Source organism: Leguminivora glycinivorella, chromosome 4, assembly GCF_023078275.1.
Source record: "Leguminivora glycinivorella isolate SPB_JAAS2020 chromosome 4, LegGlyc_1.1, whole genome shotgun sequence".
Lineage (NCBI taxonomy): Eukaryota > Metazoa > Arthropoda > Insecta > Lepidoptera > Tortricidae > Leguminivora > Leguminivora glycinivorella.
In genome coordinates this window covers 14,580,593-14,594,134 of record NC_062974.1, presented here as the reverse complement: position 1 = coordinate 14,594,134, position 13,542 = coordinate 14,580,593, and the positions used below count along the sequence as shown (strand labels likewise).

The 13,542-nt window shown below is 38.8% G+C and overlaps 1 protein-coding gene across 5 annotated transcripts in view; it reads left to right on the top strand.

Annotated features, from left to right (window-relative positions):
• LOC125225326 (aryl hydrocarbon receptor nuclear translocator homolog) overlaps positions 1–13,542 on the top strand; it is a 30,503-nt gene extending 16,961 nt beyond the window's left edge. For 2 of the 5 annotated variants that reach the window (XM_048128976.1, XM_048128972.1), the window contains 8 exons: positions 6,734–6,916; positions 9,038–9,126; positions 9,490–9,700; positions 9,972–10,122; positions 10,690–10,814; positions 12,171–12,340; positions 12,859–13,045; positions 13,244–13,542. In XM_048128976.1, the coding sequence (XP_047984933.1) occupies positions 6,734–6,916; positions 9,038–9,126; positions 9,490–9,700; positions 9,972–10,122; positions 10,690–10,814; positions 12,171–12,340; positions 12,859–13,045; positions 13,244–13,404 (1,277 nt within the window). In that variant the 3' untranslated portion in view covers positions 13,405–13,542. The remainder of the gene's footprint in view (positions 1–6,733; positions 6,917–9,037; positions 9,127–9,489; positions 9,701–9,971; positions 10,123–10,689; positions 10,815–12,170; positions 12,341–12,858; positions 13,046–13,243) is intronic. The other 3 variants (XM_048128975.1, XM_048128974.1, XM_048128973.1) reach the window with 3 other exon arrangements.

The following is a 13,542-nucleotide window of genomic DNA, read 5'->3' as shown; positions in this document are numbered from 1 at the left end:
CCGTGGTCTCGGAGAAGACAACGACGGGGACAACGCCGTCCTTGAAACGTTGGAGGTCAGTTTAATATGTAGTTATACGCGATTAAGTCCCGATTTTAAAAATAATGATGTACCAGGTTCTGGTTTCTTACTAGTGAAGTATTATATTCTTTGTTTCTTACCAATTATCATTCATGTCCTTTTTAATGCAAGAATGTCGATATGGTTATTATCCTGTCGTCGATAAAAATTACACAATACACATCATCACTAAGCCAAGAACATAACCTAAAAACAGTTTGCAGATGGAGAATTAATATGGTATTAGTTTAATATAAACTATTATCAAAATTGAACGAAACTCCCCAATCTCAATATGACAATGGGAAGGTGGGGAAAATCAGGAGCCGACATAGTGTGGTCACCCTACTTGATACATTTGTATGAGAGAAGTTATGTCTGAATATCTTTAAAACCAGACAACGAATATAAAATATTAGATGGTGGATATTTAGTAAAAATTTTTACTAAATGTTGAAGTACTTTCGAGTGTCTTAGGTGCTACAAATCGTAAGATATTTACATTTTTAACTTTCTCAAAACGTGTGGACTGAGTGAGCACTTACAAAAATTTATTATAAAAAAACCTGACACGTTAGTGGTTCGTTTTGTATTTTACAAATTCCCATTTCACTTTTACTAAACTATACACATATAATAGCGGTCTAAATCTTATGTTTTTCATCAAAATTCGGCTTTTCAAAAGTGTGTGGATTGAGTGAGCATAAGAAACTATTTGTAAAAAATTAAATACGTCGCTAGGTGATCTAATATTTATAGAGGTAGGTTGGCCTATTTTTTACTAAATGTTAGTATATAAATATTATATGTTAAATGAATATATTCACTGTTTTCGTTGGTAGTTTGTGAGAACTGAGTGAGCACATGTTAATGGCTGTATCTTTTGATTTATCTTTTTACAAATTCAGAGATTCGTTTTACAATTGTTTTAGAACTTTCACTAAATGATCAGCATATTTTTTTTAATTTTCGGAAGGTGCTCACTCAATCCACACACACACAGCCTATCTGATACAGTTAACTTAATTAACCTCTAACCAAAATCAAACCCAGTCTTAAAGGTTACCCTATCATTTTAGTTATTAAACCGTTTAAGCAATTTTAATCTCTGCGCACATTGAAATTCAACTTATTATTGAATAACCATAGCGAGTACAAGCTCATACGTCCGTCTCTAAACAAGTTTTAACGTCGCTTTATGTCAATTCAAACAATATTGGACTTTAAAACCTTACTATTAAGACATAGCTGACCTGAACTATCATAGTGTGTTTTGGCATTGAATGCATTCGTAGCGCGCGCCGGGTTGTTCTATTGTTTCTCTACCTTTATGTTTATACCTGTGCGAGTGTGCGTTTCCGAACAATTCTAGTTTTTAACCGACTTCAAAAAAGGAGGAGGTTCTCAATTCGACTGAATGTTTTTTTTTTTTTTTTTTTTTTTTTTTTTGTATGTATGTTACTCGATATCTCCGAGAATCGTGGACCGATTTTCAAAATTTTTTTTTTGATCGAACCGGTATAACCCCGAGATGGTCCCATTGGCACCAAGTCAGGGTCTGATGATGGGATCCTGGAGAAATCGAGGGAACTCTTCAAATGTTATAGGCACATGTAATGTTTTTAGTCTATTTTTCAAAGGTACACCAGTATTTACGTCTGATGGTAATAATTTTATGTGGCTGAGCTGATGATGGAAGGTCAACTCCTCAATGGTTAGGAGTTAAAGGATAATTCTTTCACTACTGTACATGTATTCGGACTGATACATATAATATCACTAGGAACCACTAAAAATCAACTGAGCTGATGATGGAAGGTCAAGTCCTCAATGGTTAGGAGTTAAAGGATAATTCTTTCACTACTGTACATGTATTCGGACTGATACATGTAATATCACTAAGAACCACTAAAAATCAACAAATAAATAAACTTTTTAACAAAAAATAAAACCGCCTTCAAAAATAAGCGCGTTACAAAACACGGAGAAACTAAAAAGCCAAAAATAATAAACCTTTCAATTCAGATTTCTTATCGTATTGCAATAAGCTAAACATCCAAATTATAAACAAATCAATTATTTTTGGAGTCGGTACCAGCCTGTGTATGGTTGGGTGGGGCAAACAAGCAATAGCAAGGCGACGAACAGGTCTGGTACCGACTACAAAAATAATTGATTTGTTTATAATTTGGATGTTTAGCTTATTGCAATACGATAAGAAATCTGAATTGAAAGGTTTATTATTTTTGGCTTTTTAGTTTCTCCGTGTTTTGTAACGCGCTTATTTTTAGCTTTTTAAAATCAACCTTTTGTTTGGCCGTCGGACCATCTCAGCAAAGACGCTCATACTCGAGAGCAAATTTTAGTAAAGAACTAACTAAAAAAAATATTGTGAAAGAACAAAGCAAATAATTGTATCGATATCTTACAATTAGATAATTGAAAACATCTTCTCAATTGGGCTTTTTTAAAAATGTCAAAATAGCTATTTATGCAAACAAGTGCGGAAAGTAGGTGATTTCTGATGAGTGTCATATAAGCCGACACGAGTCGGAATTTCGGAAATCATCTTTGCGCACATGTTTCAAAGTTTTCAAACAATGCTTTACTATGCATTGTGCGAGTAAATAAAAAAACGTAATAAGACAAAATACTTTAGTAATTATTAAAATGAAAAGTTATGTTAGTACAATTTTCGAATTTGAAAGACATTGGTTTTATGGGACTTATAGTAAAGTTCAAACTAAAATAAAAAAATTGAAAATTAAAAAGCACTAGTGCGGACAAGTACTACTTTCCACACGATTTTTATGGGACTGATAGTGAATTTCAAAATTTAAAAAAAAATAATGTAAAAAGCACTAGTGACTATTGTGGAAAAGTACCTACTACTTTCCGCACAATTTTGCTTCATAGAAAACGCACTTTTCGAGTACCTACATACATATATCGCAATATTTATTTTTATGGAACTGATAGTGAAGTTCAAAATTAAAAAAATAAATAAAAAGTAAGAAGCACTATTGCGGAAAAGTCCTACTTACCGCACGATTTTTATGGGACTGATAGTGAACTCCAAAATAAAAAAAATGGAAATGTAAAAAGCACTAGTGCGGAAAAGTACTCTACTTTTCGCACCATTTTTCTTCATAGGAAACGCACTTTTCGAGCACATACATTCTAATAGCTATTTTTCTGGCACGGATAGTGATGTTCAAAATAAAAAAAAATTAAATGTAAAGTGCACCAGTGCGGAAAAATACTTCTTTCCTTCATAGAAAACGCACTTTTCGAGCACATACAGTGCTATTTTTAAGGGACTGATAGAGAAGGAAAAATTAAAAAAAAGTAAAAAGCAGTAGTACGGAAAGGTACTACTTTCCGCACGATTTTTCTGGGACAAACAGTGAAGTTCAAAATAAAAAAAAAAATTAAAGTAAAAAGCACTAGTGACTAGTGCGGACAAGTAGGTACTACTATCCGCACAATTTTGCTTCAAAGAAAACGCACTTTTCGAGCACATACATTGTAATAGCTATTTTTATGGGACTGGTAGTGAAGTCCAAAATACTTAAAATAAAAAAATAAAAGTAAAAAGTACCAGTGCCGAAAAGTACTCTACTTTCCGCACGATTTTACTTTATAGAAAACGCACTTTTGTAATAGCTGTTTTTATGGGACTGATAGTGAAGTTCAACATTAAAAGTAAAAAGCACTAGTGCGGAAAAGTACTACTTTCCGCACGATTTTCCGGGGACGGATAGTGAAGTTCAAAATTTAAAAAAAAACGGCCAAGAGCGTGTCGGGCCACGCTCAGTGTAGGGTTCCGTAGTTTTCCGTATTTTTCTCAAAAACTACTGAACCTATCAAGTTCAAAACTATTTTTCTAGAAAGTCTTTATAAAGTTCTACTTATGTGATTTTTTTCATATTTTTTAAACGTATGGTTCAAAAGTTAGATGGGGGGGCGCACTTTTTTTTCCTTTAGGAGCGATTATTTCCGAAAATATTAATATTATCAAAAAACGATCTTAGTAAACCCTTATTTATTTTTGAATATCTATCCAACAATATATCACACGTTGGGAAAAAAAATATCAGCCCCCACTTTACATGTAGGGGGGGGGGGGTACTCTAATAAAACATTTTTTTCCATTTTTTATTATTGCACTTTGTGGGCGTGATTGATATACATATTGGTACCAAATTTCAGCTTTCTAATGCTCGAGCACACATACAGTTATAATAGCTATTTTTGTGGGAGTGACAGTGAAGTTCGAAATTAAAAAAAAAAATAAAGTAAAAAGCACTAGTGCGGAAAAGTACTACTTTCCGCACGCTTTTTCGGGGACGAATAGTGAAGTTCAAAATTAAAAAAAAATGAAATGTAAAAAGCACTCGTGCGGAAAAGTACTACTTTCCGCACGATTTTGTTTCATAGGAAACGCACTTCTCGAGCACACATACATTATAATAGCTATTTTTGTGGGACTGACAGTGAAGTTCGAAATTAAAAAATAAATAAAGTAAAAAGCACTAGTGCGAAAAAGTACTACTTTCCGCACGATTTTTCTGGGACGTATAGTGAAGTTCAAAATTTAAATAAAATTGAAAAGTAAAAAGCGCTAGTGCGGAAAAGTACTACTTTCCGCACAATGTTGCTTCATAGAAATCGCACTTTCCGAGCACATACATTATAATAGCTATTTTTATGGGACTGATAGCGAAGTTCATAATTAAAAAAAATTAAAAGTAAAAACCCTAGTGCGAAAACGTCCTACTTTCCGAACGATTTTTCTGGGACGGATGGTGGCGTTCAAAATTTAAATAAAATTGGAATGTAAAAAAACACTAGTGCGGAAAAGTACTACTTTCCGCACAATTTTGTTTTATAGAAAACGCACTTTTCGAGCACATACATTGTTATAGCTATTTTTATGGGAGTGATAGTGAAGTTCAAAATTAAAAGTAAAAAGAACTAGTGTGGAAAAGTACTACTTTAAAAGTACCTACAACTTGCTGCACGATTTTGCTTCGTAAAAAACGTACTTTTCGAGCACATGCATTGTAAACGCACTTTTTGAGCACATGCATTGTTATAGTTATATTTATGAGACTGATAATGAAGTTCAAAATAAGTAAAAATTAAAAGTAAAAAGTAGGTACAAAACCTTGCTAGCTGTAAAAATCTACTTAATTTTATTCCCTTATAATATACAATTTATAGTATTGATATTTATTTCTAGCATGTCCCTGATGAGTACGAGTAGGTAAATAATTGTACTATATCAAACACAGAAACTAAATGACGTAAGTCAAATAGTAATAACTCCGTAAATTCGAGTGCATGCGTCTGAGACAAGCTCTATCTATAGCAAACCAGTTTAAATGTAGAAAAACAACAAGGGACGGATAAAGCTTACCATAACTCAATGAAAACAGGTTTGAAAAACCCTATCGCGATAGGGTTTCGAAGTTAACTTAGTTAGTAGTTATGGTAACCTCATTGTTACAGATTCAATAAGCTTACCTTTTTAAAAGGTTACCTTTAAAAAAGCTTGCCATTTTATTTGGTAAGCAAATTGATGGGGTAAGCAAATTGATGAAGTTAAGCCTAAAAAGGGGTTTTCCGGTCCCTGCACAGTGGTCTAACCATCTTCTGGATCCGTGCGCGTCACTAACAAAAGTATACGTTCCCGACTGTAAACCTAACTCGTCGACGTCAGCACAAGTCCATTGCTGATCCGCACAGAAACACGATAGTTCTTTATAAAACAGTTCGCCTGGGTGCGCGTATAACGTTCATTTATTCTAATGAAAATATATATTTTATATAGATTATGCTTAGCTTCAAACTCTGATAAATTCATTAAGAAAAATCTACACTCATCACCAGGGAGCGTACTTTTCATGCCGATGACATTAATCTGACGTCACGCTCCGTATAGGGTGATCCCAAATAGTTTTATTGTAAATTATTAATCATTAGTCGTCAATCATTTTAATAGTGTACAAATTACTTCAAATTACAGTAGTCCATTTACATGTGGCATAAGAACACTCCCGACTAACACAGATTTCAAATGAAAAAAACTAAATCGAAATCGGTTCATCCGTTCGGGAGCTACGATGCCACAGACAGACACACACACAGACAGACAAACAGACAGACAGACGTCAAACTTATAACACCCCGTCGTTTTTGCGTCGGTGGTTAATAAATAATACCTACTTGAAATGTGAAACGTGAATAAAATTATTTGATTTGTTTTTATACATAAATGTAATTAAATAGTATTCTTAACAACACATTACAATAAATACATAGAAAAGAGAATTCCTCTCTAACGTAAAGCACACCATCCTTCTTGCATTCATTACCATGCAAAGAAATTCATAACTTAAAATGATTAATGACTAATGATTAACTATTTACAATAAAACAATTTGTGATCACCCTATATGGAGTGTGACGTCAAATTGATGTCATCGGCACGAAAAGTACGCTCCCTGCTCATCACTATCAATGTTAACTCGCCCAATTCGAAAAGTGATCCCTAAATAGGGATATGAAGCTAATTTTTCTTTGCCAAATAAAGCTCGCAAATAGTTTATCATATGATAAAGATGAATAACGTTTTGATGTTGGTAAACAACGTGTGGTTTGGACACAGCGTCGATGCGGCAGGTGATGGGCTCACGGCGCGGCTTCATCTGCCGCATGCGCGTGGGCGGGTCGGCGGAGGGCGCGCACCTCGGCCGCCTGCGCGCGCGCAACTCGCTGGGGCCCTCGCACGACGGACACAACTACGCCGTCGTACACTGCACCGGCTACATCAAGAACTGGCCGCCTACAGGTATACCATCATGTCGCATTCTAGTTTTTTGTTGGCGGCCACACTGAGAGAAAATACAACCAGTTTTCATGTTCGTTCAACAAGTTTTTTGGTTAAAATAGCGCCTACGTGCTCTTTGGTTCAAACAACAAGCTACTTGTCATTTGATCCGGCAATATATTTGAATCAACAAGTCGATTTTATCAAAACAACCTGACACATATTTAGTCCGTTGCTTCTGGAAAGTTATATATGAAAATGTTGGCATAATTAATGGAAGATTTTTTTTGATTGGGATATGTACATTACAGGCCGAAGTTATTTTTCATCAACCCTCCCCATCCCTCCCCCCTCTGCGTCACCCCTCTTCCCCCCCTTAAATAGCCGAAAATGCGGTTTTTCGTGATTTCTGACAAAACCGTTGTAGATACAGAAAAAACGTGTAGGAAAAAAGTAATCCTTGATAAATTTACTACAAATCGTTCATTGACACTTTGGTTCTAGCACTTATAGGTTTCGCGTGATCCATCACGAAAGTTGGTCCTTTACTGCAATTTTCTTTAGTGAATGTTAAGTTTTCTCCCAAATTGCTTACGAAATCTGTTTGATATTACTAAAATATTATAAACTGAAAATGAATTTCAGGGGGAAAAATCACTACCATGGGTGGGACTTGAACTCACGGCTACTGGATTGATACTCCAGGGCTCTACCAACAGCTACCAAAAGCTCATCCCCAGTCATAGATACACTATATAGATCAATGGTACTCCTAGCGACTACTACCGTGAAAATATTACGTCTTAAATAGTTACTGGAATTCCAAGACATATTGGAAATTCCACCCATGGTAGTGATTTTTCCCCCTTAATTTTATTTTAGTCATGAGTTACAATATTTTAGTTACATCAAACAAATTTCGATGATTTCGTATGCATTTTGGGCGAAAACTTAACATTCACTAAAGAAGATTGCAGCAAAGGACCAACTTTCGTGACGGATCACGCGTAAACTATAAGTGCTAGAACCAAAGTGTTAATGAATGATTTGTAGTAAATTTATTAAGGATTACTTCGTTCCTACGCGCTTTTTCTGTATCTTTAACAGTTTTGTCAGAAATCGAGAAAAACCGCATTTTCGGCACTTTAAGGGAGGGTAGAGGGGTGACGCAGAGGAGGGAGGAGTGGGGAGGGTTGATGAAAAATAACTTCGGTCTATAACGTACATATTTCAATTAAAAAAAACCTTCCATTAATTATGCCGTAATTTTAGCTAATTTCCCCCTGCTAATTGTTTTAAACATACGTTTGGCTGATTCAAACGGATAAACCGCAACAAGTCGAACTTGTTAAATTCACAATGCAAATTTCTCTCAGTGCATTTTCATCTAAAAACCATTAATGGTTGGGGCCTTCGCTATGATGGACTATCTATTTAAAACAATATAAACAAATTATTTATAAAATAAACTACCTTATACCTATTTAACCCTTAAATGCATGACAGATTTATTCAAATTTGAATTTTGACATGCTGTCATTAGAGTCAAAAATAGATGATGCGATATACTTCACTATGCATATAAGGGTTATACATACGGATGTACTTACGACGTTTCTCCTTATGACTCGAAACATGTCGCCGAACGCGATGTATATTAACGTGAGTACCTTCATATATTTTTTTGAATATGTGTCACGAAAGTTTGACGTCTTTGAACCATGTTGCTACTGAATAAAATTAAATTAAAACGGCCAAGGAACTTGTATTAATTCGATATTATGACTTCATGTATTAATAATATTCATAAGCTTTATAGTCCTTATTGATTTGAAATTTGGCATGGACACATAATTCTGTCGGTAATAAGTAATAAACGTACCGTAATCCAAAAGGGAAACGAGACGGAGGCCAGTTGAAACCTATTAAGATCTAATGTTGGTGACCTAATCTAATGCAGTTATTATAGATTTTACATTTACAGCAGCTGTTTGATATAGAATCTGTACAGTCCTATTGCATTATCTTCCGTAATTTGAGTCGACTAAATGAAACATACTTGCTATAATATAAATGATTATTTATAATAGTTATGTTGTTTACCCATTAAAGAACATAATGTTATTTGCTATGGGACATTAGACTTGTTTCCAGGCATGCAGATGGACCGGCCGGTCGAGGACGAGCTGCACGCGTCTCACTGTTGCCTCGTCGCCATCGGACGGCTACAGGTCAGTTTTCAAATAATAAACTCGGTTCTCAATACTATTAGTGCGCGTTTTACGTAATTCACTTAGACTCGACATCATAGAAGACACCTGACATGTGCCTTAGGAAATTTATTTAAGATATACATTTTTGCTTAACATAACTTTAGTGAATTAAAAGAAATAAAAACGAAACGGCAACTTTGTTAAAAATACATTTTTCATTCAACAGATCGGTGCAGACTGCACTGCAAAGGGATCAACCCTCCATGTCACACTTGACATTCCATACTTGAATGATAAATAGTTGTGTACTTATGAAAATGTAGCGACAGAAAAAGTGTAAAATTGCGAAGTTGTTTAGTAAGCAAGTTAATATCGGCGCAGGTGACGTCGACGCCGAACGCGGCCGAGGGCAGCCTGTGCAGTGGCGGCGTGGAATTTGTGTCGCGGCACGCCGTGGACGGGCGCTTCACGTTCGCGGACCAGCGCGCGGCGCAGGTGCTGGGCTACGCGCCCGCCGACCTGCTCGGCAAGCTGTGCTACGAGTTCTACCACCCGGAGGACCAGCAGCATATGCGAGACAACTTCGACCAAGGTTGGTGGTGCGGCCACTACCAGTGGTCGTGGCACGCTGGACACCCGCTTCATGTTCGCAGAATGAAGCGATAGTCTCGTTCTAACTTGTGCAAATTATGCTTTCGTTTTCTGTATGTTGTAGGAGCCGCCCGCTAAAATTTATTTTTGATGATTTAAAAAAATTGGCTCGTGTGTATAGCGAGGTATACGAATACAGCTCACAGAGCTTCAAGCATAATTGTTATTGTGTGTTGACATGAGTCTTACCAAGTGTATTTTTTTTGTTTCAGTATTAAAACTTAAAGGCCAGATCATATCCCTGATGTACCGGTTTCGTACCAAATCCAGGGATTGGATTTGGCTAAGAACATCAGCCTTCGCCTTTTTGAATCCGTACAACGACGACGTTGAATATATTGTCTGCACTAATACACTAGCAAAGTGAGTACACCTTTCATTCATACTATTTCTAGTTTCATAATGGTACAGTGTTCCATTTGAACAAAGTAGGAGTGAATAATTAAATATGTCATCAGATTTGACCTGACTGGTATAAATGTGAACATTTCTAATATCCATGTTAGAACAAAACTGCCAATTTCTGAAATAATAACAGTTATACAAAATGTTTTTATCATATTTTATTAAAATTAACGAAGAAAGTATATGAAAAAAGAGTGGAAGTGGAAGACCTAGGCGAACTATTTTTGATCAAATCGGGGAAATATTGCAAAAAGGCCAGGTCAGAAGTACTCTAAACCGACGAGCGTGTATGAGAAACGTTATGAAAGTGTGTGAAGCGAAAGTGTGGTTTGTTAGGATCGTAGTAAATGGAAATCCGTGATCTCTGCCTACCCCTCTGGGAAACAGGCGTGATTGTATGTATGTATGTTTATTAAAATTATTATAGTACCATATACGAATTCCAAATGTCGTTCAACTAAAGATAGGTAAAATATCTGATGGCTCCATGTACCTGTTGGCAACCTGATGGTGGTGTTTGCGCAGTCGGTCGCTGGGCAGCGCGAGCGGCGAGGCGCCGCCGGAGGAGAACTACGACTACCACCTGCGGCACCGCGACGTGTACCAGGCGGCGCAGCCCGTGCTGCACCACCAACACCATGCACCACCTGGTAACACCCCTTTCCTTTTTTTTTTTCTACATTTTTAGTAGGGACAAATTGGGAAGTCCTTTATATTGATAAGGTACCCATATATGTCCCAGTCCCACCTTATTTATTTTAAACACAAAAAGAAAGCTATGAATTTTCAGAAAGCGACAGCAAAATTCTTTAAACCATCAACAATATTTTGGCTTACAAAACAAAGGTTTAGGCGTATAATGTCCCACTCGCAAAACGTCCCTCCGCTATAATAACGTCCCATACGCAAAACGTCTTCTCTGCTAATTGTCCCTTATGCAAAAAACCCCATTCGCATTACGTCCCGTTATCAAAATGACCCATACCCTTCGCGAAATGTCCCTTCTGAAAATACCCCTATCGCTGAAAGTCACGGCTGCCTAATGCCCCTTTCGCAAAACGTCCCGTTTGCAAATAGCCAGGTTCTTATGGATTAAAGAGGTAATAATACAGATTGTTATCAATACTGGCCACTTGAATATAGTCCGGTTTCCTCACGATGTTTTCCTTCACCGAAAAGCAACTAGTAAATATCAAATGATATTTCGTACACAGTTCCAAAAAACTCATTGGTACGAGCCATTTTTTACGGGACATTTTGCGAAAGGGACGTGTTGCGATCGGGTTATTTCGTGAAAGGGACTTTCTGCGAAAGGGACGTAATTTATATAAAGGGACATTTTGAGAACGGGATATTTTGCAGAAGGGCCGTTTTGGCAATGGGACATTTTATAAAAGGGACCTTTTGCGAAAGGGACCAAGAGACGTTTTGCGAGTGGGACATTATACGCCTAAACCTAACTAAGGTACAGCAGGGCAAATCTCGACTGGGAGGCAATTGTAACTAATCCATTTTTTTCATTATTACACTATAATGTTGAGTTCTACATGTATCCACTGAACACGCCTACCATATATAACCGGTGGACACTCTATTTAATAATGCAAACATTGTAAAACATGAAAAAAATGGACCAGTTACATTTGCCTCCCAGTCGAGATTTGCCCCGCTGTAACTTATCACAGTTTTTGTAAAATGGGCTTTGTTAGGCACCTGGCCTTACCTTATGTAAGTCGCCTATAAGGGACGTAAGGTTATTATTATATCCAGAAATATAGTACAAGTTCCGTTTAACAAACTGCCAAGTCTGCAGCCGTCGGTCATTCAGCTGGTCGCACCGGTCGACCCGAATAGAATTGGTCTTGATGTAATATAGCAAAATATTCTAAAATATTTTAGTATGTGTTGAATATGATGAATTCAGAACTATCCCGGTAAATTTTTTTCCCTAGATTTTATTTTAGGTAATTTGCATTAAGTTTAAAGTGACAAAGTGGTGTTATTAGCGATGGTTGCAGGGGGCAGCGTGGGCATGGGCGCCGCGGGCACGCGCTCGCCGGGCGCGGCGCCGGCGGCGGCGGCGGGCGCGGGCTACGCGCCGCACTACGCGCCCGACTACTCGCCGCACCGCGTCGCCAACACGCCGCCCGTCACCACCTGGACCACGCTCCGACCCGTAAGTCCCACTCCCACCGGCCGAGAGTTCGAGCGTCATCAGCTTTCGACAAGTAGGGACTGTAGGGGGGAGCCTGAGCGATACCTTGGCGTACAAAAAAATAATTGCCGGGTAAATGTGCACACAGGCTCACTTCCCGTTCATTACATACACAATAGAACTTGTAATGTCAATGAATCTTACAATATCGATCTGTTTCTGTGTTGTATACGCATATAACATCACACGTGCTCCTCGGGCATGTGCTTTGACAGAGTGGAAATAGGGACTGTGGAATTGTCGATAGAAGGCTCTTTCTTATTTAGGGCCAGTTGCATCAACCGCATTTGACAGACACATCATCGTCACGCGGCAGATGTGTATGGAACTTCCCATACAATAAAATTTAACGAACGCTTTAACGGTGACGGACGGTTTGATGCAACCGGCCCTTAGAATGTCGTAATATTCGCTCGCGATCGCTACTAATAAATATCGAATAGGAAAATTAGCCATTAATAGTGTGATTATTTATCCAGAGCGGCGGAGCCGGCGGCGAGAGCTACGCGTACAGCGGCGAAGCGCCGCCGGCCACGGGCGGCGCGGGCGCGGGCGCGGGCGCGGCGCCGGCCGACGGCTCGCCCGCGCGCTCGCCGCCCGCGCCCGCCTACCTGCCGCCCGCGCACTACCACCACAACCACCACCCGCACCCGCACCCCGCGCACGGTCAGTACTCAGTACACGTGCACACCCGCAGCCCGCAGCAGCTAGGCTAGGCCAGAAACCGGAGCCGCAAACACTGTACGCACTATGCGGTCTACCGCAGCCGCTTAGTGCGTACTAGCCTTCACAAACACCTACTGCGCTGCCACTTAAACCTTGAATCGTAGTATTAGACGTTGTGATTAACTGTGTTGTGTTTAGCAGGTATGTGGTCGTGGCAGGGCGGCGGCGCGGGCGCGCCGGGCGCGGGCGAGACGGCGGCGCCGCACGAGCTGTCGGACATGCTGCAGATCCTCGACCAGAGCGGCGGCGCCGCCTTCGAGGACCTCAACATCAACATGTTCAACTCCAACTTCGAATAGCGCCACGGTTCCCGAGGTTGCCGCCCCGCTTAGTCGCGCGACGCCGCCCCCGTTCCGACACCGGTCGACCGTATTGCCGGTCGCGTTTCGACTATGGAATAATTCGAAAGATATGTCCTAGCTTAAACTCGGCGGTTT